General features: G+C 31.9%; 2 protein-coding genes across 7 annotated transcripts in view; both read left to right on the forward strand.

The window, feature by feature from the left end:
- LOC122849108 (octopamine receptor beta-2R) overlaps positions 1-17,749 on the forward strand; it is a 78,226-nt gene extending 60,477 nt beyond the window's left edge. For all 6 annotated transcript variants that reach the window (XM_044147703.1, XM_044147702.1, XM_044147699.1 and 3 more), the window contains one exon: positions 17,048-17,749. In XM_044147703.1, coding sequence (XP_044003638.1) covers positions 17,048-17,138 — 91 coding nt within the window. In that variant the 3' untranslated portion in view covers positions 17,139-17,749. The remainder of the gene's footprint in view (positions 1-17,047) is intronic.
- Positions 880-5,944, forward strand: LOC122849130. Its single transcript, XM_044147727.1, has 2 exons — positions 880-4,185; positions 4,246-5,944. Exon 2 carries the CDS (start codon positions 5,129-5,131, stop codon positions 5,780-5,782), a length of 654 nt encoding a protein of 217 aa, XP_044003662.1. The 5' UTR covers positions 880-4,185; positions 4,246-5,128; the 3' UTR covers positions 5,783-5,944.
- Positions 17,750-25,941: the final 8,192 nt, after the last annotated feature.

Consider the following 25,941-nt stretch of genomic DNA (forward strand, 5'->3'; position numbering starts at 1 on the left):
ATAATAAATTGGTTATTATTGAACACCCGATAACTTTTGAATAAATAAACGCAAAAAAATTATGTTGCATTCAAAAAATTCTTTATAAAAATTGCCACAGCCAAGGATATGATAGAAATTCCAAGTCCAACTTTTCAAAGGCCCTTCATTTACTACAAAGTTCGCGATGACACCTATTCCTATTATAAAAAGGACACTTGACCGCTTTTTATTCGTCATGTGATTGGTCGAAATTTTTTAGCATTTGTTTATAATTAATATTTTATTATTTTCTCTCTCATACTAACACGTTGCTACGTGTTGTTGTATGGTTGCTACGTTTGTTTATTTTCGGCAATTAATTTATTTGAGTTGTGTCGTTTCTAGATCAAAAGTCATACTACAGCTTTTTACTCATTTCTATATGTTTATATTTAATAAAAATAGTATTGTTATATGAATACAACTAATTTATATTATATTAAATTAATATTCAAATAAAAAAAAAGTTAGTGTGGTTATTATACGTTACGGTTACTACGTTTATCCAGAACGTCATCATATTTATCAATATTACTTAATTGAAATAATATATAGATTTGAATATTGTATAAAATATAAATATTTATATAAATAAGTAAACATAAATAGAAAAAGTTAGCGTGCGGTTACTACGTGTAATTGCTAATTATATTTTTTTATCAAAGATAATAATACAATCGACTTTATAAAAAGCTGTAATATGACTTCAATACTTTGATTGGGCAACGATGCCACTAAAATGATTTAATGATTGTTTATAATTTGATCAAATGATATTTTTGTTCATCACGATAATTATAATATTGATTATAAACTTGAAATAAATATAGTAATTCATGGAAATGAAAAATAAGAAAAGTACTTCACGTAATTAATAAAAATTACAATTATGATAAAGAAAATAGTATTAATAATCATATACATAATATTATATACAACGACGCGCCGGAGGCGCAGCGTAACCCTTGTATTATAAACAATCGTCTTACAATTGAAAATGGGTTGTTTTAATATTTTCAAATATAGCCTTGACTGTAGAGATTTTGATGAGGAAAATTTTAAGACCAAATAGAACTCTGTGAGATAATTTTTAAAAAAGTTATGAAGTGTCTAAAAAAACACAAATTCTGATATTTTGTTAATTAACAAATTTCTAGCAACAATAAAAAAAAAAAAATCGTAATCTTGTAGAGTTTAAAAAAAAAACCATCCTGGCGAAAAATTGCATCCATGATTTGTTCTTAGTTTTCTTAATATTTCGAGTTTAAAATTTTTTCATTATCTACTTTTATCAAAAATTAATTAACTAATAATCAAAATTTTTTCTTTCATATCCTTGGCTGTAGATCTTTTCAATAACTTTAATTTAAGCCTATTTCAAACTCTCTATCTTGAATAGTTTAGAAGATATGATTATTATTTTTTTGACATGATGTCAGGTTTCTGTAAAGAAAGGTAATCATAAAATATAAAAAAAATTAAAAATAATTGCGATTATTTTAGTTTGTCGTTTCTGGGCGCTCATTTGTACTGGCAATTTATTTCTATGATAAAATATAGGGCCTCTAATAATAAAAAATCATATCAAACCTTTATTTATTTGTAAAAAAAATGGCAGGTACTTTTTAATTTTAACAATTTTTGGCATATGTTTTGATGATTGTTTTGCCTTATCAGAACAAAAATCATATATGTAAAATATATATAAAAAAATACGTATTTAACGAAGTATAAGTATATATTTATATATAAGACAAAATATATTAAACAAAGAAAAATATTAATATATATCAGTCTTTGAGTACTTACAATTGTAAGTAATTGAAAAGGACTATTTTTGTGCTCTTCCACGTGCATCCATACGATTTCCAGCCTTTTGCAACGACAGCTTAATGCGACTTTCAATCAGTGCAATAGTAAACAGTAAGTAATTAGATGCATTAATTGTAACAACACCATCTGGAAAAAACAACAGATTTTAGTCATGCAATAATATTTTTAAATGAGGGTAGGAAATGAGCCAGGTTGTGCCTTCGGCTTGCTCGTTTGTCATCATCAATGTCATAGCTTTATTAACTGTTTCCGGTCAATGTTGCATCATCATCAATGTTATCAGCATTCATTTCTTTGCTGGCTGACTAAAATCATTTGATAGCTGTGTTTCAACTATTTTATGAGATAATTGAGGGTCCGGATTCTATAACACGCTGAGCGCTCGGAGGCCTATAAAACGTAACGTTGTTCAAGTTGAATTGACGAAAATTTCAAAATGATTTGAAAAAAAAAAAAAAAAATACCTTCATGTGAAAAATCAAAAATGACATTTCCTTTTGAATAAATTATATTCAATTAAAATTATTTAACCAATTAAAAAATAAAGTTTAATATTTTTTTTTTCGAAAAAAACATTATTTTTCCGGGTCTAACTCGTCATAACTTTGTTAATAATGAATGAATCGACTTGAAACTTGGCATATAGTTTTGTTATAGCCTAGCGATAATTAAAATAACTTGAAAAATAATATTTACTTGTATTGTTTTTTTTTATTAATTTATTAAGTAATGCTGGTCGGAAAATACGTTTTTCAAACTTCAAGATAAAAAAGTGTCGAGGAAATTTTAGATTTGAAAAACTTGTCAGTGGCAACATTGTTCATCTATATATCAAGAAGTTTTTCTCAAATTTTCAAATTTTTCGAGAACCCAACTCGATTTTTACATATCTTTTGTAAAATTTTCACAGCTTTTTGAAAAAATAATTTTTAAACTTGTCAATTATGAGGCAACGCAACTAAAACAGCTTTTTCTGCGAAAAACTGGATTTGCAAAGTGTTATAAACGTCAAAAAAAAAAAGTAATAATTTTTTTGAAAAGCTGAGGAAATTTCACATGAAAAATGATATTTCTTTATATCAAGAGACTCGGTAGAGTCTCGCCTCAATTTTTAAAAAGCGAGACTCTTTACCGGGTATAAGTATTTTAAGTCAGTGGTCCGTGACGTCGTCGTTTTTAATTTATCAAATCTCGTTCTAATTATTTGTTAAAAAAAAAAAATAAGAACAGTTTCAGTATGTATATCGATGCCTCTCTTTTCAATGAGCCTACTCTCGATTTTTTCCAACAAATAATATAAAAGATATAAGAGTCAGTAGAAGCCAGGTATTAAATCTTACGAAAAAATAAATTTTCAAGCTAGAATGTCTAATTTCTTCGGATACGTTGCGCATACCCCGCGCATATCCCTACTCCTGAATTTCTTTTTTACATGCATATATGTGTGTATATGCAGCCGCATGTATTAGTTATTTATCATTGATGGTATAGCAGAATTTGTTTCTTTTTTCTTTTATTCAAAACGTACATATATAGTATATATACACGTTTAAATTTTTATATTCCAGAAAATAAGTATTCGAATATTATTTATTATTTATTATGGTATTCACGGTCAATTTAAAGTAGACGTATTACAAATATAATTTATTAATAATTTAGACAATATAAGTGAAATAAAAACAAAACATAAATTTACAATTAATGTCGCCAAAAAGCCTCAATTTTGAAATACCTGTCTATTCATCATACCTTTAATAAGCAAAAGACGTAAAATATCCGAAAGAATGTCAAAATTTTGAAGTATAAAGTTGAATAATTTGCTGGATAAAAAAAAATTTAAAAAAAAATTAGGCCCAATTCGATACATGGTATAATAATAATATAATGATAAAAACTGTAGCGCCTAATATTTTCATTCACCGACAAAAAACTAAATAAAAGAAGCAAAAAAAAAAAAAATTCCAATTTTGATAAAATGCCCCATACAATAACTGCTAAAATAATGGACGAAAAAATAAAAAAAAAATACGTAGGTTTTTTTATTATCGAGGACTATATCATGTCAAAATTTCAAGAAGTTCTGAGGATAAGTCACCCAAACTGACGTCCTCAATTGGCGTTTTCGCTCATATTTATAAAACAATTAGGCAGTTTTCTGACGGAAGTTTATAAATTTGATTTTATAGTTTTTAAAAAAGTGCTTAATTTTTTATTCATATCAGTAGTATATATAAGACAGTTCTGGCTCACCCACCCGCTGCGATTCGCGGGTGATTTCCCGGAATCCGCGAGTCCTCCCCCAGGGGGTCCGCGAATTAATTTAATTAGGTCAAATCGCTGCAGGGGGTCCTTGAATTAATTAATTAGGTCAATTAATTAATTAACTAGGTCAGATCGCCACAGGGGGTCCTCCAATTGATTAATTAGGTCGAATCGCCATGGGGGGTCCGATTTTTCATTAGACGCCATATTGGTATTTTTCATTAGACGCCATATTGGTTTTTCTATAAGACGCCATATTTGTTTTTCTATAAGACGCCATTATAAATTTTTGAAACTTTGAAATTCCCGGGGTCCCATTTTTTTTATAAGACGCCATATTGCTTTTTTGTAAGACGCCATATTGGATTTTTTTTAATGTCATCTTTGGTTTTTGAAAGACGCCATCTTGTGTCATTATTATTATTAATGGAAAAAAAATATTTTCCCCAACTGGGATTTGAACTTGGACCTTTGGCATGAGAGTTTGGCACGCTATCCTCTGAAACAAACAAAAGATTATGCTATTCCCTGTCGGTAAAAGAATATTCCTTCAAATATTATTTAATGAAAAACTAAATTGCCTTCGATAGCTCAGTTGGTAGAAGCGATGGACTGTAATTGGTTTGATTAAAATATGAGAGACATCCAGAGGTCGCTGGTTCGAAACCGGCTCGAAGGAATATTTTTTTATTCATATAAAAACAATGTTGATGGAATTAAAAAAAAAAAAAATTTGTCTTGATGATGGTTTGAACTGAGGATCAATCATTTTATAAGTTGGAACCTTAACTCTTGCATCATCAAGACAAATTACAGAAAGTATTGTAAATAGTTCCATTATTTCATCATCTATATGATGTTTATAAAATAAGTTGTGGAGGGGGTAAATAGGAAGTGGAAGGGATGGAAAAAGAAGGGAGTGGATATCCAGAGGTATAAAAGAAATATCATCAGTTCAGAACTGGTCACTATACAGTCGAGTTGAATTGAGTTGATATATTAAAACAAAATGTCAGCATTCATTGATTTTCAAGGATTTCAAGAAGCTCAAGGTTTATTTGTTGTAAAAGAGTTAGTTATCCAACCAATAAATTCAAGATCTTCACCAACTATAAAAATATTCAAACCACCTTGTGAAAAATCACATCTAACAGAAGAATATAAAAAAACTGTGAATAATTGTGAAAAAAATTATCATGGGATATCTTGGGAAGCTGGTTATGATCAATATAATAACGTATCAACAATAATCATTGAAGAATTAGTTGGAAAGTTTAATTATTTATTTGTCAAAGGTGAAGATAGAAAAAAATGGTTAACATTTATTTTACGTTTTAATCCAATGACAATTTTTAATTTGGAAGACTTGGGATGTCCAGATATAAAAATATTAGAGATGGAACATCCAGCAATACGACATGTGAATTCACATCCTTTATGCAGTTCTTACAAATGTGCATATGAAAATGCACAGAGATACAAATACTGGTATATTAAAAAATTTTCAACAAGAGCCAACATGAAAAAATCCATTTTACATTTTTGTGCAGTTGAAAATATAACTGACTTGACACAAAAAGATATTGCTACACTTCCAGTGATGGCTATTATAAAATTTGCATCACATCAAATTGATGAAATTTGGGAGAAATTATCAGTATAACAACGTTCAAATCCAACAATTTCAAAATTAAAACGATGTAAAAAACATCCAATACAAAATGATTGTGAAGATGAAGTTGGAATATCTTATTATGTACTAGAAAAAGATTGTTTGAAATGTAAAGAAGGAACTGACAACGGAGAATTGAATTTTTTTAATGAATAAATGATGCAAAACCAAATTCTTTTAAAGTTGTTAATTTTTTTAGAATTATCCTTCCTTCCTTTAAATATAAGATATAAAAAAAAAATAAAGATTTAGATTGTATAATAAAATAATAAAAACAAATTTGTTAACTAAAAAATAACTTTTCCATGGTTCTCGATGGTGAAAATAACCAAGATGTAATATTAGATGATAGTACATATAATCTACGTGATTTCGGTGATGATGATGAGGAAATGTAAATAAATAAATAAATACACTAAATCAAATTATTTTCGTTTGTTTTTTTATTTAATTAAAACCATTAGTTACAATTAATTTATGTTAATTTATGTACTATTCCACTTATTGGTCTATATTCAATTATTTTATCATGTAAAATTAAGCAATATGCTGTCGTTCCTTGAGGAAAGTTTTCTTTCGATTTAAATTCTAAACGTACATCTACAGCACCAGTCTTCAAAAACTCATTTTGTTTACTACAATCAATAACAATTAATGGAGATTTTGTAATAAAACTATCTTTTGTTACTAAATCTATTTTTGAACCATAGTAAGACTCTGCAAAATTAGCATACATATCGTATAATAAAGCAAATTATTTTCGTTTGTTTTTTATTTAATTAAAACGATTAGTTACAATTAATTCATGATCTGTCCCGAATTTGTCCCGAATTTGTCCTGAATATGTCCCGAATTTGTCCCGAATATGTCTTGAATGTTCCGAATTTGTCCCGAATGTCTCGAATGTTCTAAATATATCCCGAATGTCGTGGATTTATGAATTTATATTAATAATAATATCAACTAACATAATAAACAAACATTTTAATATTGAACAATTTAACTTGACTTATATCCCTACATGTCGATGATGATGATGATGATTATTATTATTATTAGAATGGAAATATTGAATAAATTGATCAAGTCCTTATCATTACAAGAATTAACTTTTATTGATTCTTTCAATTTACAATTTTTATCTCATGAATTAACAATATATTGCTCCATTAATTTAACAGAAAATTTTGATAAATCTTTTAATAAATAATATCAGCTCTCCTTAACTCATTGATTATTGATGATATTTCATCATCATAACTTCGTCTACTATTACTAGATTCGATTAGTATTCGCAAATGATGAACGAGCTCATTTGGATCATCAGAGTATATTAGATTTGAGCACAATGTATTATGATTTTGTTGCAGTAAATAATCTGGAAGTAAGTTCTTATTATCATTATCATTTTCATTATTATCACTGATAGAACAGATTAGATCACTTTCATTTTCACATTGATTATTTTCATATGATAAATTCGAATTTTTATTATTTTCTGCATGTTTAAATTGTTGAATATTATTAAAGTGTTTTGGGATTTCGATTCCCATTTTATGAAAGTGTTGATATTTCCTGAGAATATTATCTCTAAAAATTTCCTTCCCATCTTCATTATTATCATCTAATATTTCTATTTTATCCAGTTGTGTTGATTGTATGCATTGCTCTTTAGATTGTAAGTGTTTTAGTTTTTGTGGAAATTCGCTTTTTTCCAAATAATAATTCTGTTGTTGTTATTGTTGCTGTAGAATGATCTGGTTGCTGGCATTTATGATCAGTGAGCTTTCCATTTATTAGAATAAGTTTATTATTCTCATCTGTAACTGTTATTGCTCTCGCTCTACAGTTTTCTCTCCGTCGTTTAACACAATCCCAATAAATTTTATTATTTTTGTTTTTCGATTTCAGGTAATCATAACCTCCATAAGTCATTTTATTTTTTTTGAAAAATATTAATGACTTTTCCATTTTGTTCCACAATAATTAAAAAATATATAAAGATTTTTCACTAGCACCAATACGTAAAAACAAACTCTTGAAACAAGTAAAACTCCAAAATTGTTAGCAACTCTAGATAATAAAAAGAATTATGTTGCTCATTAGAAATTTGAAACAATACTGTTCTTCAAGGATGATTATTACTAGAGTTTACCGTGTTCTAAAATTTTATAAACATAAAGTAACGACTAAAATAATAACCTCAAGTTGGAAAGATGATAAACGTCAGTTAATGAATGGTGAAACTGACGATCTGCCTTGAGGATATATACCTGTTGAACGAATGTGTGTTAGAATAAAAGTACGTATTGAAAGTTTGAATGATGTGAAAAGTACATGTTTAAATGATGTAAATAAATAAATTTAAATATAATTAAAATAAATACACTAAATTAATCGATTTTTTTTACAATAGTTTATTGATTATCTATCCATTGATTATGACTATTGTCAAATCCAAGATATTTAACATACATTTGATTCCCTCGTCTTTTCAAAACTTTTTCAATCAAATAAATGTCAGAATGTCGAACTTTTTGTAGCTCTTCAGTATAAAAGCTTCCTTGTATTGGATTTCCTTGATAGTCTTTAAGCTTATACGTTACAGGTGATGTTTTATTAATTTTAGTAATTGTGAATATTTCGTTTGTCCAATTTGGTTTATATCCTTTATCAAAGACATGCTTATATTTACTTATTCTTACATGTTGATTTAATTTTAAATTGATTTTAACTCGACAATGATTTAAACTCTTAAATACAGTTTGTTTTAATATTTTAATATTTTTACCAACAACTTCAACTGGTTTCATTTTAATTGTGCGATGTTTTGTATTATTATATTTTTTAATTAATTCTGGCAGCAATTTCAACCATTTATAATTTCCTTGCATGCTAAATTCAAAAAACATTTTGTTTTTTAGTGTTCTATTGAACCGTTCAACTATTGATGCTTTCAAATGAGTAAATGTTGAATACATATGAACGTTATATTTTTTTAACATTGTTTTGAATGTTGAATTATAAAATTCTTTTCCTTGATCCACATGAAGATTTTTGCATACTCAACCTTTTTTGAATATTAATTCTATTGCTGCTGTTACCTCTTTTCCAGTTTTATTTTTGAGTCCAACAGCCCAGCTGAATTTTGAGAAAATATCAATGACTGTTGAAATAGAATTATATCCAGAATTGATCTTTGAATGTTCAATCATTTCAACAAGATCAGCTTGCCACGTTTCATCCTTATCACGAATATCAACTTTACGTCGTAAAAAATTTTTGTTGCTGGAGCGTGTAACTCACGCACAACGTCTCTTTTATAATCAGTCATAGTTCACTGACGGATGTATACAGACTGATTTTTTATATTAATATATTAATCCACATTCTCTCAACTCTTCAATAATTGACATGATCTCATTATCATGATTCGGATTACCAGCTGCTCTTGATGCTACTAATAATCGTAATCGATCAACAAGTTCATTCGGATCGTCCCAATAGATATAATTGACTCTACTTGGATTATTTTTTCTAAGAGTCATAACCGTTGGTAATAATCCAGTACCATAATGCTTATTATCATTATTCTTATGAGGTGCAATAAAACCAATGTATTTTCGAGATGCTGAATTTTTTATTGGCATATTAGATCTATGATATTGATGATGTGCGTTTGTATTATTAATAATTTCATTATAATTTTTTTCATCAATATCAGTGATAGTTCTTCTGTCTGGTGACTTCATAAATAATAATTCCATTAATCCTGGTGTTATTTTGTAAGATGTATCAAAAATATTTAATTCATCATCGTTAAAGAATATTTTTGCATTTCCAATTTTGTAATCAGATTTCACTTTTTTTACACCATAATCTTTATCCCACTGTATACTATTGATTTTTCCTAAGTAATCATTTATTAAATCTTTATTTGATTCTTCCACAAATGTTTCCTCACCTTCATCAGCAGTATCATATTCACCTTCTTGTTCATAAACTGATTCTTCAATATCAGAAGTACTATAATTGTCCTCATGTGTTGAATTATTTTTTTCATCATTCGTATTTTTTTTATCCGGAAATGATTTATCATCAATTAATGATTTTTTGTTGATCGTTGTTGTTGTTGGCAGTTGTGCAGCTAATTTGTTGAGCGGTGTGACAACAGGTTTAAGATATTCATTCGCAACTTCTGATATATTTTCTTTCCCTAATTTTATCAATTGATATTTTTTCCGAATAACGTCTTGTACTTTTTCAATTTCACTTAAAAATTTTGTTTCATCAACTAGTTCTTGCTCACAAAGAGGCATGTTGATCCTTTGCGATTTTACAATTAACTGAGAAAATTTAACAAATTGTTTTGTTATTTATAGTTATAAAGCAGTCAAAATTTTTTCTGTATCTCCCTTTTTCTATATCTCTATCTTTATCGATACACAGGAAGCAATATTTTTCTTTCCAACAATCCACACACATCTGCCGGAATTTACTATACTCCATATCAATATTAACGTGATCGTGATGTATATGCTTTAAATTTGTATCATCTTGTGGGAAGACTATTAAAAAATTGATATTATCACGTATTAAATGTTTTGGTATTCGTGCATATGATTGACATAAATAAAAAGAATCAACAGCTTTGTGCCTTCCCATACAAAAAAATGCTTTTATATGGTCCTGCTTTTCAGTTGCAACGTCGTCAAATATAAACAAAGAATTTGGTTTTGCTTCGTCAACTGGTACAACTTGATCGTTGTCTGAAAATTTATAATAATTTAATTTCTTCAAGTGGTTCTAGTAACTTTTCTAAAAATTGATATTTTGGTTGGTATAATGATTTACTATAAATATAAATATTTGCAAATCGTAAACCTTTTGGATCAACAATTAAACTCATTAAAGCGTTCGTTTTACCACAATAACTTCCTCCAATTATCGCACATCTTATTGTATTTGGTAGTAAATCACCATGTCGTTTTTCTTTTAAACCATTACCACTTTTCGATGTAATTATATCAAAGTTTATAACTGGTTATTTTAGAGCTTGTTTCTGGTATTCCATCGTGATGAGCACTGAGCTCAAATCATATAAATTCAACCGTTTTATACCAAAGCAAATCAGTCTGTTATAAGCTATGATTGAGCATACATCAAAAAAGAAAAAGAACAAAAAACGTTGTGGAAAAGGAATACTCAATAAAATAATTAACAAGTTACCATTCGAGCTCCATCTGCCTGGTTATTCATATTGTGGACCAGGTACCAAGTTAGAAAAACGTTTAGCAAGAGGAGATCCGGGAATTAATCCTTTGGACGCAGCCTGTAAAAATCACGATATTGCATATTCGAAAAATCGCAACGACATTAAGGCAAGAAACGCAGCTGATGATATTTTAGCTCGTGAAGCAGCTAAACGTATTTTTTCTAAAGACGCAAGTTTAAGTGAGAGAGCAGCAGCTACATTCGTTACTGGAGCAATGAAAATAAAATCAAAATTTGGTATGGGTTGTTTTAAAGAAAAAAAGAAATGTACGAAAAGAAAACTTCCAACTTCGCTCAAAAATGAAAAAACAAAAAAGAAGACCGGTGGAAAATTAATGAAAAATAAAAATCGCACTGTTAAAAAGAAGAATATCAAGAAAATATCATTTTCAAAAATCGTACAAGCAGCAAAACAAGCAATGAAGGGATCAAATAATTCATCAGTTGCAATTAAATCAGCAATAAACGGTGCGAGAGCAGCTATTAAAAAAAATGGTGGCAAGAAAGCTATTACAGTACCTAGAGTTTTACCAGTTGCTAAACATATCGGTGGTGCTCTACCGCTTTTAATCCCGATTTTCTCAGCTATATCAGCATTGGGTGGGTTAGTTGGTGGAGCATCTGGTGTTGTCAAAGCTATCAATGCAGTAAAGACAAGTAAAGAACAATTAAATGAAAATAAGCGACAAAATAAAATGATGGAATCAATTGCCATAGGAAAAGGACTTTATTTAACACCACATAAAAGCGGTATGGGACTTTATCTCTCTTCAAAAAACTTCAACTGATGCTACCACAAAGAGCTTTAACTGACGGTGATTTATTAAAATTCGCTAAACAATCAAAAATTGCTAATTTCCGTGGAGTTTTTATGCGAAATGATATGCCAAAAGATGGACCATGGGAACAAGAGTGTGGAATCATTAATTTAGATGATAAAAGGAATCCTGGAACACATTGGGTAGCATATAAAAAACTCAATAAAAATTCCGCAATATACTTTGATAGTTTTGGCAACTTACAACCACCGAAAGATCTTGTCAGTTATCTTAATGTTGGTAGCATCAATTATAATCATAAACGTTATCAAGATTGGAATACGTATAATTGTGGACATTTATGTCTTGCATTTCTCACTGGAAAACTATAAAAGCAGAGGAAAAAAAAATTTGCAATTAGTTATTTATCAACCTTGAGAATGAACGATACATTTACTTTAACTCTCACAGGTAAATCTTCAGTCTTAGAAACTGATTACTTTCCACCAATACAATTATCAAGTGAAAAAAATTATTCATTAGCACTAATTTCATTTTTATCATTTAATTCATTGCCAAATATCGATCATGAAAATAATATAATTTCATATTTTAACGGTTTTGATAAAATTGAAATACCAACTGGAAGTTATGAAATAGATGATTTAGCTGCTTACTTAGAAGAATATGGAATCAAAATTACATATAATAAAAATACTTTACATTCATATATAACAAGTGAAAGAGATATTGATTTTGTAAAACCAAAATCACCAGCACGTTTACTAGGATTTACACCTAGACTATTGAGGGCAGATACAAAATATGAATCAAACTACCCGATTAATATTTTAAAAGTGAATACATTGAGAATCGAGTGCAACATTACAACAGGAGCTTACGTGAATCAACAAAAAGTTCATACAATATATAACTTTTTTCCTGCTGTACCACCTGGTTATAAAATAATTGAAGTACCAGCTAATCCAATCTATTTACCAATTACCGTTAAAACAATTGATCATTTACAACTAAAAATTGTTGATCAAAACGGAAAATTAGTAAATTTCCGTGGTGAAACAATAACCATTACGTTACACGTAAAATCATAGGAATGGGAATTTGCTTCAATTCACGCGCTATAAAACGTGGGGCATCGTATAAAAGCAGCAAATCATGGACACCTCCAGTCAGTCTGAATCGAGCAGTCAAGAAGTTGACACCTCAGAATATAAATTACCTGCAGAGTCTAGGTCTAAAAGTGAAAAAAAATTTTGGAACTTTAATTGGATAAATATAACTTGTCTTAATTGTTTTACACGTCAAAATGAGTGATGAAAATATTTTCGATATAAACGCCCAAGTTCAATTTAACAATGAAATATCCAACTATGAGCTACATGCTCATCAGTCATTTGGATCAACCAGCTTCGATAATAGTGATCAAATAAGAATATCAATACAGAATCAAGATTTGTTTGTTCTACCATCAAAAAGCTATATACGTATGAGTGGAAAATTAACGCAACAACATGCTGCTGCAAATGCAGAAGATCCACTTGCCCATATTTTTTCTTTAACGTTAGTAAATAATGCTATGTGTTTTTTGTTTGATGAAATGCGTTATGAATTAAATGGAGTTTTAATTGATAAATCAAAGAATGTTGGTATAACATCTACAATGAAAAATTATTTGTCATTAAGTTCAAGAATGAATTATGAAAATGCAGGGTGGATAAATCAAAATGGTATGAAATTGATAAATGATGATGGATATTTTGATATATGCGTTCCATTAAATATAATTTTTGGCTTTGCTGAAGATTATCAAAAAATAATTGTCAATGCGAAACATGAACTCATTATGATACGATCACGTTCAAATTTGAATGCGATCGTACGAGATAATGAGAGAGTTCCTGATATGCCAGAATTTGATTCAAAACTTTATTTTTTATTATTTTCGCGAAAAACAATAATGCCTAGAAGAGTGGTTTTTGAACGCGGCTCTAGAGTTTCAAAAACGCTTTTTTTAAGCCTAGAATGAAGTCTTTCCGATAATCCTATCGAGACTTATCAAATTTATAGTTTTTTCGCTATTCGATTTTCACACGATATTACATGATATCTCTGGATAGCATAATCGTAGCGAGGTTATGTTAGGCTTCCAGGAAGCGTCTTTCTAATACCTTTCACCCACCTACAAGAGGCATTTTTTGAGCCGAAAACGCAGTCTCTATTTTGATTTTTTTACGAGTTATTGTTAGCGCCGTTTTTCGTTTTTTTTCGAACCACCATATTTGGAGTTATTATAATCATAGAGACTTTGTATTAGGCTCAAAAGTAGCTCCTTTATATGATCTAGTGCTTTTCAAAAAATTTTTGCTCTATGTTGCATACTTTTTGAGAAAAAAAAAAAAGTCTTTTTTTTTTTTTTTTAATTTTAAGGTTTTTTTTTTTTTTGGTTCGAAAACTATCGCTCATGGCGGAAAAAGTCCGTAATGCGGGCTCTAGAGTTTCTGTAGACGCATTTTTTGAGCCTCAAACGAAGTCTCTATCTTGATTTTTTTTATAAGTTATTGCTGGCGCCATTTTTTGCACCATTGAAAAAATTTTTGTATAAACGTCTGTCTTTTTTTTATTTGAATGCTTATCCGTTTTAAAGAAATAAAACATGATAGAGAAATATCTAAAGATTATATTAACCCTCGTAACTTATGCTCTCAGATTCATAGTTTAGATGGCATTAAATTTAGAACAAAGAACAAACATTTTCCAAAAATCGATTAATAATCGGACCCCCCATGGCGATTCGACCTAATTAATCAATTGGAGGACCACCTGTGGCGATCTGACCTAGTTAATTAATTAATTGGCCTAATTAATTAATTCAAGCACCCCCTGCAGCGAGTTGACCTAATTAAATTAATTCGCAGACCCCCTGAGGGGAGGACTCGCGGATTCCGGGAAATCACCCGCGAATCGCAGCGGGGGGTCGCGGGTTTCGCGGGGTGAAGGGGGGCACATCGGGGCGGGGTTGTGAGCCAGAACTGTCTTATATATACTACTCATATATTTATTATTTTAGGTCTCTTGTTTATTGAAAAAGGAAAAAATTCACTTTTGCATATAAAAAGTAATTTTTATTTCGGTGTTATTTCACTTCGTTTGTTTAATTAGACGCTATTATTGGGAACATCTTAAGTTTTGAATTTTTTCAACTAATTTGAAAAATTTATTTTTAAAATCAAAATTATTAAAATAAAGTTTAGAATACATAGAACAAAAGTGTATTTATGAAAACTCTGGTTCACAATTTTGAATAATTGTTATTTATTTGTTTATAAACAAAAATGAAAAAATCTAACACGCACCATGCCATCCCTGTATATAGAGAACCAATCCGATGTGCGTATCCGTATGTAAGTAGCGTACGCATTGAAGTGAAATAAAGATAGGAACGATGCATGTATGAAAGAAGACGGAGAGATAGACGAAGAGATCAGACCAGCAATGTTAAAAAGAGAAAGAGACCGCGACGGATCGGCTCATTTTTAAGTTTGAAGAATCTTTTTTAGTCAAAACTGTGATATGGCATTTACGGGGTATGTATTTTATTATTCACCGGAAAAATTCGAGGGTATGCTTATTGGATAGGGAAACATCAATATTAATCAGGAAACTATTTTTACTTTGAATTCAAAATTGATATTTGAGAAGTTATCAAATGAATGAAGAAATGTGACGTCATGCACACGCAACCTATTCATATAGTTACCCGGTAACTTCTCTCGCGCTGGGGAAAAAAAAGAGTCAAAGACCCTACCGGGTCTTTTGATATCTTTCAAAGTTAGATTGTAGATAATTTTTTATTAGCCCGTTGAATTTGTTTAAAAGTTATCAATTCGATAACTTTGGGAACACATTCTTATGATATCACTTAATATAACATCTGTCGGCTGACTTTTTTGTCTCTGACACTAACCCGCCGTACTCATGTCAGATGAATGATGTCCTGAGAATAGATTTTTAAGGATAACTTTTAACATATGCTAAAAGCCATCTTTCATCTAGATTTTTAATATATCTAAAAGCTATCTTACTCGAAGCTGAAATCGAGATATTGTTTAGATATCTACGGATAGTTTGTGTTACTTGGGATTAAGGTACCAATGTTACAAATGAGAATGGATTAATTAGTCAATAGCTATACTCTACGATCTCTCAAGAGCGATTCTTTCTCGTTGAGTAGCTGAGTACAAACTAAGTCCGGACTCAATTATAGCTTTTCAAAAATGTTTTTTTATTTTTTTTTTTTTTGACCTGGGCTACCTGTCCATTTTAGGCCACTCTTCTTTCTATTTTTATATGGCTTTTTACATATGTATTTTCCAATATATTTTCCCCATAGTTTTTCGTATTCATACTGTATTTCATTTATAAATATATAATAATAGTACCTCATTGAGTTTTTAAATATGACATAAGTGCGAGTAAATTATGCTGAAAAATCCCAATCTCATTATTAACAGTTTTTGTGAATGTGCTTCTGTATATGTATACATTAAAATATAGATGTATTAAATCTAGACACTCTTTTTTGTCTGTAGAGTAATATTTCCTCAAAGTGGCAACTTCCAGACAATAATATGTTTCCCCTGAAAATTTTTAGTTATGCTCATATATTAAAACGGCTATCGTCAATCAATCCTCAATCGATTTGATTCCATGAAACCATTGAACATAAAAATCACTTTATTGATGGCCCAATATATCACTAAAATCGACTCGTCTCTGAAAGTGAATCTTTTCTATTGAGATGGGCTAACATCTAAATAAATTTATTTCAATTCAAATCTTGTAATATTTTTGATTCGAGTTATGAAAGGATTTTTTTCTAATTCTTTATTACTCTAAATATCGTTTATAAGTTTTGAGTTCAGGGATAAAATAATATGCATGGGAATATAGTTTTTCTATAACTTATTTTTTTTATGGAACTGTTTTCAATCACATTTATAGTTATTTTGAGAATTTAATTTAAAAAAAAAAAAATATTTTCAATCTTTCGTTGATCTTTCTTTCTCAGTTGGAAGACTAAATTTTATGGAAGAAAATGAATGTTTCAAAGCAACTTTTTTTCAAAGTATATCGACGTATTATAAATTTTCACGATGATTTTAACATGATGATTTATAAAAAAAATAATATACTTGGATTATAGGTATGATGATCGAACCAAGAGTGTATACAGCGAAACGTTCATCAAACACAACGACCGACGTAGATCAAGCGAGTATGGGAGCAGCCTCTGAGATGAAAACAAAGTTAGATTTTAAGGCTCGAAGGATTCATAGAGTTCAAATTTACAAGCATTCTCAAAGAAAAGAAAAAACGATATAGGATAACGCTGACAATTGTTTTCTTTGGCCATTCTTATACCATCATGGACTGACTGCAAATAAATGCATTTAGCAGTGTTATCTGATATTTTTTTGTTCAACAATGTCAAAAAATTCGATGAAGGTGACCTTAAGACGTTTTGGAAGAAATTTTAGATCAAAAAAAAAAAATAATTGAAAGGTCGTTTTTTGTCAAAAAAAGAAAATTATTATTCAAATGCTTATAAATTATTTCAATTTTTCCTAAGTTGATTATTAATTAATTTGACCAATGTATCCATGTAAAGCATGTATTATATTAATTCATAGACAGAGTCAGATTTCAATGAATTTTTTAATATCAGTTTTAGACAAACAACTAAAGCAATATATAAGAGACTGTTATGTAGAATCGATCAATATATTTAGCAAGCCCTCATGTTTCTCAGAAGTTCTTAAAGCTTTTTTACATAAATTCAAGTCAATATTAAAGTAATAACTGGTTCTAAATATGAGGTGAATCAATAAAAAAATATTAAAGAACATCGTTCAACCTCCAGTTTTCAATGAAACAGTCCCAAATAGCCTTTATAAACGTCGTTAGCTTCACGGGGAGAAATAATAATTATTATTTTACTTGATTATCAAGTTTTACACGGACCCTGAAAATAACATGAATATTCGTTTTTTAAACGTTTTTATACAAGAATTTTACTGGATCGGTCTCTTGGTTCGTCGGAAGGTAATTATAACCTGAAAATAATCTTTTATTTCTCTCAGTGAATTTAAGCACGTTAAATTGGTTTCTTAAAGATAAAAAACGCTGAAAAACTAACTTTATTATCGAAAAACTACCGACAAAACTTGAAAATCGATAGAACAAAAACATTTTTAGAACTCACTATTGCAATATATCTTTATCACTCAGTTTTTTAATAAGACTAATATTTCGACAAACACATTTTTTTGATAACTTGAAGTTGTTTTCTGATCTGATCAAGTTAACAACTGATTAATGACTAAAGACATTGATATGTCGAATTAACCTAACATAGAGCTAACGATTACGTCAAAAACTCTGGTCTACTGAAAAATGGAAATTCTCGGAAATAGTATATTGTTCAAGTAGTATTCAAAAGAGGTAATTCTTGCATGATTCTGAAAGTGCCAATATACGAATCACTAGGAAGTTAAAGTTGAGTCAAGGACGACTCGGTGTCGAGTATGGCAACTCCAGAATCGTAGATGATCATCTCCTTCGCGTACAAATCGAACATTATGTTTTCACACAGCTATTCTGAGGATAACCTGTAACCGAGCACGGATTTTAACACGCGATAGAACAGGGGGGCTATTCTCGGATTCATACGAGTCGACTCGTTCACACGGACCGAGGTCCGTGAACGGATCTCACATCTCTACTCAAGGCAAAATCCGTCCACGGACCTCGATCCGTGTGAACGAGTCGACTCGTATGAATTCGAGAATAGCCTCCCAGTGCCTTAGACTGTTTTTGTGTATGTCTGGATGAATTCTCGGACTATGTATAAACATTCTTGAATTATCTGTGCTGTCAAGTGCAGAAGTCCAAATACATTCATATTGAGGATCGTTTGGGGCTGTAGTACACTGCACATCAAAATCAGTTCAAGATTGCCGGGTTCCCTGGTGGGCATGTGAAAGAAGACTATTACTACATTGATCAAAAAAAATCCTTCGGAAATATCGAATTTTTTCATAGACATTAATGCTCTGTATTGAACAAAAAGTTAAAATTGGTCAGTGTCAATCATTTAAAAATAATGAATTTCAAAATTGTAAAATCATTCGCTGCGCTGAATCATATGTGATAGTGTTTATTTAGAAAACGTCAGATATATATGGCTAGGTCCACGTGAATTTCAAGTCCAAAAAAAAATAAAAAATCCTACGCAACACTTAGGGTGCACCTTGGGGAACTTGACTATCTTTTTTTTTTCAATATTTCCCTCACACAAGAGCAAAAAGTAGTAGACGTAATTATAGGGTTGAAGCAGCAGCCGCATATACATTATTTGAATAAAAAAGGTACGGTTAGCTTTTGTAAATATTTATGTAACCAGTTCAGTATTAGAATTTACTGAGAAACTTACAATCATATGTGATAGAATATTGAGTAAATTAACTGTAAAAAAAGATTTTCTTCCAGATTCAGACACAGAGTTTTTGAAAATTTATTTCTTTGAATTAAAAAGAATGTGCCTTATTTCATAGCAAACAAGTCCATTTTCAAGAAGATTATTACCTTGATTCGGAGACAGGAGTTTTTAACGGAATGTTGAATCTATAAAATATTTTGTAAAAAATGGGCATAAAAATGGAAAAATTCTTGGGCTATTCCTTTAATAAAAATTTTATAGCAAAATGCTATTTCTTGTAGTGGCAGTACTGGCACATGACATTTTTTTTTTTTTTGACTTCTATTGACGCGAGGAAATGAAGTGTAAAACGAATTAAAATTGTGAAACACAAGGTGTTTTAATGAATAAAAATAATCTTTTGCAATCTCTTGAAATAACCTCAAAATCTACTTGTTGTTGTATGCACCAAGTATATATACAGTGAATTTATATAGATGTTAAGTCTATCGTCATAAAAAGCGTTGTGTGGCTCATAGTCCAGTGAGCGATCCAGTTGGAGAAGGAGCCGAACATTCTCGAATCCATCCGAGAATACACGAATCCAGCAAGCAAAGTCACGCCTGCGCGCGGTGTATCCAAGCACTGGTGTGACGTCAAAAACCAAGCTGGCCGGCAGGTGCTGCTATCCCACAGTGATCTTTTGCGTTAACATTCTCCCCCCTCGACAATGTAATTGGCAACTCATGTCTGTGTGACCTCAATTGGTAACACTCACAATTTAGCCACTGGCCTCTGATACTCAGTAGTTTGTGTTTTCACAGTGACTGCTCTGACTAATCCATCAGCTCCAGGAAACACCGAAGTGACTTGTGCCAAGGCCCATTTACCTGGTGGTAGCCTCTCATCAATGACCAATGCCATTGTACCCACTTGAATGCATGGAGATTTATGTTACCACTTAGACCTGACCGAATATTTTTGTAAATATTCCTTGGACCATCTGGAAATTTTTTTTATAGAATTTCTGACTGGTACTCGTCCACCAACAATCCAGTATTGTTGCCTCAAGGTGGCCAACATCAGTTGTGCACCGCCATGTAATGTATTTACATGACACTCGTTGAGTATCAGTTCAGTTAGTTTTGACTCTCTTGGTGATATCAACGGCTTTTTTTGATCACTTGTCCGACTCTCAATGCACCATCCTTGTCAAGAAATGGTGATAATTTTATCAAAGGACTTGACCTCGATAGTGCTTCACCTTTTGATAATTTTTTAATCACCTCATAATCGTAAGTATAATCGTTGATTATTGATTACCAATTCCAGCAATGTAATTTTACGTTCTTCAAATGTAATCCAGCATGATTTATCCACAGTATATCTTGCTGAAAAACTCTGATAAAATCTCCTCAACCATTTTGTATAAATATCACTCTATTATGGGCAAATGTCTTCCAACGATTACCGTCACCAGTTATCCAACAATATGTAATGGATGAGTCAATCCACAAGTGTATCTTTGCTGACTGACAATCCAAACTCTGTTAAATATCTCTCACTAATTTAACCAACAGCACTTTCTTCTTATTGGAGCTGTTAAAGTCTGATTTGAGAGATGCAAGTTTTGACTTGGACGCTATTATCATACCCTTAGCTTGACCAAGTGAATCAATAATCATTAAGTAAACTACAGCACCAATTGCTGCATCTGATGCATCACCAAATTCATGAATCTCTATTGAAGTGACTGTTGGTGTGATATGATATTCAACCACCGTGGTATTTTTATCTCTGACAAATGACTTAGTTGTGAGATAAAATCTCTCCATAGGCCCAATAAATTTTTCAGGAGGAGGCTCATCCCAATCAAGCTTGATTTTCCACAGTGACTGCATTCCTTTAACAACTACTGGGGAAATCCAGGCAAGTGGATCAAAATGTTGAGCCAACACGACTCTTTTAGTAACTGTTATAGGCTCCTTGAATAGGAATGTAATTAAAACAGTCAGACGTCGTATTCCAGTTTAGAGCAAGTGCCCTGAAGATCTCATGATCTTCACTCAAATGGTTAGTTGATTTCTCGTGAAACTCCTGTGGAATATTACACAGTAACTCGTTTGAATTGCTGATCGATTTTCGCAATTCAAAACCACCAGATTGAAACATTTTCTGAATTTGTATTGCCTTGTCAATTCCTTGTTGTGAATTGTCAGCGCCAACATATATATCATCCATGTATGATCCCTGTGAAATTGCTGATTTTACAAGTGGACATTCAACTCTTTCTTCCAGTTTAAGTTGTGTCAGTGTAGCCAAGGCCAGTAATGGGGCCGCCTTGGTACCGTATGTTATCGTGGTAAGCTCGTATTCTTAAACTAGTGAGTTGAGTGTGTCTCCAAAGTATTCTATGGTATTTTCGATCCACAGGATGTATCAAGATCTGCCTGAACATTCGCCTGATGTCACAAAAAAAGACAAAACGTGACTTTCTCCACTGTGTCAGGACTGATACCAGAGTAATTAAACAACTTTGGACCCTCGAATAAGTTGTCATTTAATGATTCCCCTGTATTTGTTTTTTTCGAACCATTGAATACAACTCTCAACTTTGTTGATGTACTCGACTCTTTCATGACACTGTGATGTGGTAAGTAATAACACTCAAAATGATCTTCGACAGGCAATGCTTTCACCATGTGACCTTGTGATTCATACTCAGCCATGACTTCACAATGTGCCTGTTGGAGAGGTGGATTTTTAACCATTCTTTTCTCTTGGTTATGGAGCATTCTTAATGCCAACTCAAACAAGTTATCAAAAGTGTCTAAGAGTTTTTTAAGCTGGGATCTTACCACAAAACGACCGTGCGTATTTCTCTCGTAATTTGAGATGAAATAGCTCATACAGATGTCTGAAAATCCTGATGACTGTCGTGTCAAACTGCTCTTCTTGCAACCAAAATCTCTTGACAAGATTGTACAACTCTTACTCTCTCTCTGACAGGAAACCCCTAGATGATAATTTTTTGATGCCGTACAGAGAGAGAGAGAGAGGTATTATTTCTCAAATTCAGGGTATTACCAGATAAAACGCAACCAATCTCTGTACTCTGAGCAGTTGGATGACCCTCTGGTCCTTTTATAACTCCATCCTTCACTACTGAGCTGTATACATCAGCACCAAAGACAGCATCAATTTGAGCTGGTACATAAAACTCACGATCAGCAAAGTGAAGATGTTTTATGTGACTCCAACTGTGTAGCAATTGCTTGTGAATCGCAACTGATGGTAATAACACTGTTAGTTTTGGCATTATCAATGCCCTTACTACTCTTTTATACGGTGATACTCTTGATGTCAATCGCACCTCTTGCTTGCATTGAATGTTGACCAATGCCCACTACAGCAAGACATAATGACGTTCTAGTCAGTCTAGAGAGCCTTGGACACCAGTGAGCTCTCAGATCTTTGATCCAGCAATGCTCTGATAGTGACAACTCTACCCCAGTGATCAAGTGAATCTGTTATAGCTGTTGTCAGCAATACTGGTTGTCGAGGGTTAGACATCAATACCAGGACCTCTGGTTGATCCACCACTCGTTGAAACGCATTAGCAAAATTTAGCTCCTTTATTTTCTAATTCTACTAGCGGTTTAACACATAAATTAAACATCTCCCTAAGTTGTAGTATATATTACCACACTACAAGATACTACAACTGTAATTGGTACAATTGGCCATTGAGTACAACACCTGGGTCTTTGTACATATTCAAGAATAAAATAAACTGCATAAAAAATAGACAATCTCATAACCGGTTGACGATAATGATAGACCACGATGAACGACCTGAAGTCTTTGATACCAGCTCGATATGAAGGCAGCTGTATACCTGGGTATGTTCAATAGGTATACAGTTATACATGTACATGGTGTCTTTTAAAATTATGACAAATGCATATGTATATGGGGCATTCTTAGTCAAATCACAGGGTCATCTGCTTGAGCCCTTGCGATTTTAATAAGATGAGCTATTTTTAGTTGATTTTGGTCCGAAAATAAGCCTCTAATTTATTTAGATTTTTTCATCAATTTTTCTAGAACCCATTATCTTGAATATCACTAATTTTGGAATTTCTCAAAAGGGACCATTTTTTTTCCTGAATTTTTTTTCACAGAATATAGTACACAATACACGCATTTTGAGCATAGCAAAAATCTGGGCCCAAAAATATTAATATTTTTTTTTGGGACTGGAAATTTACCAAGGAAAAATCTAGTTCTATTTAATTTTTTTGAAATTAAAAACTTATATATTGAAAAATTATATTAATTTTGAGAAAAAAAAATAATTTTTTCTGAAAACAAAAACTTTTTTTGCTGAAAAAAAAAATTTTTAACATCAAAAAAAAATATTAATATTTCTGGGCCCAGATTTTTGCTATGCTCAAAATGCGTGTATTGTGATATTCTGTAAAAAAAAATTCAGGAAAAAAAAGGGTGCCTTTTGAGAAATTCCATAATTAGTGATATTTAAGATAATGGGGTCTAGAAAAATTAATGCAAAAATTTAAAAAAATTAGAGGCTCAATTCCAGCCCAAAATCAACCAAAAATAGCTCATTTTATTAAAATCGCAAGGGGTCAGGCAGATGACCCCGTGATTTGACTAAGAATGCCCCATATATATTGTAACGAGATTTGGCAGATCTCACGCTCCCGAAAATAATTAGAGGTCTGGTCTGAGGGGTTTTATCGACTAAGACGCTAATTAATACCACCGGTTTGTGAGTGGCCTCGGTAGTGACATCCATTTTCGCCTGAATGTCAGTGTTGACTTGGTAGACATCCACCATGAGTGGATAATCCGGATTCCTACCCTGGCTACGACAGATTCGTATCCCCTACTTCGACACTCCCACCGGAGAGTCGCATCGAGGTGTGCGCACAGATGGTCGTATGGAGTGGGTCAAACGGGAGTGGGGATAGAGAGTCCATAAAACTGGTGATCGCTGGCATCTCACTGCCAGTCGTCGGCCGGCTCTCGGAGCTGGCTGATGGCACCGGGACTGGTGACAGTCCGTGGTTGGCTTCCGATGAAGCTAGCCGACTCCTTGGTGGAGTTGACTGGTGACTTGGTGATGTCGACATGCTCCTATGGAGGAGCTAGTTGATATCATTGGTGAAGCTGGCATGACTCCTTGGTGGAGTTAGCCGACTTAGACGATGACGTCGACTGGGTCCTAGGATGGAACTAGTTGATGTCACTGATGAGTCCAACCAAGCTCCCGATGCGTGGTGCATGCTCTCGGGGGTGATTTACGATGTCGCTATGCTGTATAGGTAGGACGTTGTATATCACTCGCTCTCTCGCTCTAGTGTGGTTACTTACTGTCAGGGTAACCTATAATCGAGTAGTCAGATGCATAGAGTGGTCCGGCGTAAGACCAGCGTGGCTGCGGATGGACTTTATGTTCGACTACTTGGTGCACTAGAGTGAGTAGACAATAGGAGGATATTTGGTAAAGCCTGTGAGGTACGAATATCCTCGTTCTCGTATTGACTTAGGTTGTGCGAGTGAGTTAAACCAGAGTTAATGATCACGGTAATAACCGCCGCCGCGGGGTGAGGTTATTACGCTCCCGGCCAATACTAAAAACAATATACATTTTAGTAATGGTGCCAGAGTGACGTTTTGGAACTAATATGGTGGACCGCGCCCCTCTACCATTTTCTTACTGAACTAGTCGCTACCGAAATGGCCGTCGGCGGCCATTGCTCCCGAAATTACCCCACGGTCCGTTGGTTGCCGTTATACACCAGCTGGCTCCCTCCTGGCGGTAAGAGAGGAGGATGGTGAGAAATCCTCGTTGATCCCATAGTAACTGAGGCTTCTACTTTATCGGTGGAAAAATCAGTTACAATATATACCAAGTAACCATAGTCATACTACGTCTAGTATGAGACAAGTAATTCAGACTTATTATTAATTTCAAAAGTAAATAAGAAAGTATTTAAATAAATAACTCATTAAACACTGTCCGTGCGTGGACCCCGAAAAATAAAATTTTTCAGCTTCGTGATGCTGAACCAGTTTTCAACACTCACAAATAAAAAACACTGTGTTCCCCGATTCGAATAATTCAAGTTTAAATTCACCGATGAATTAATTATATAATGACCACTGATTTTAAGGTATAACTCATTCGTTTTGCTCGAAGGAGCAAATACTGACGCGAGAAAATGGAATGTGAAAGGAATAACCTGCTCTTGGGCCATAAAAGTACTATTGGAACAGTGAATAGATGAAATTAAGAAAGTAGCATCCTTATATGTATGTTCATCAATTTTCTCCAAAAGATTTGTAGCTTAATAGAAGAGTGGTCGCGTATAACTGGAAAAACCTTGGATCAATCTTGATTTAACAGATATTTTCTGTTTATTTTTCTATGAAATAATGATAAAATTCCGACAAATTTTCATAAAATTATTTACTGCACTGAGAAAAATTTCTTCTATTTTTTAGAAGAAAACTTCTTGGCAATATTCTGTTTGAAAAAAGAAAAAAATAGTTTATTATAAACAATAATTGGTTTGTAATAAGAAAAATAAAAG

Source organism: Aphidius gifuensis, linkage group LG2 (genome assembly GCF_014905175.1).
Source record: "Aphidius gifuensis isolate YNYX2018 linkage group LG2, ASM1490517v1, whole genome shotgun sequence".
NCBI lineage: Eukaryota > Metazoa > Arthropoda > Insecta > Hymenoptera > Braconidae > Aphidius > Aphidius gifuensis.

What these genes read in the sequence shown, in the direction of transcription:
- LOC122849130 (XM_044147727.1), top strand. Translation starts at nt 5,129, where the DNA reads ATGTCAGCATTCATTGATTTTCAAGGATTTCAAGAAGCTCAAGGTTTA.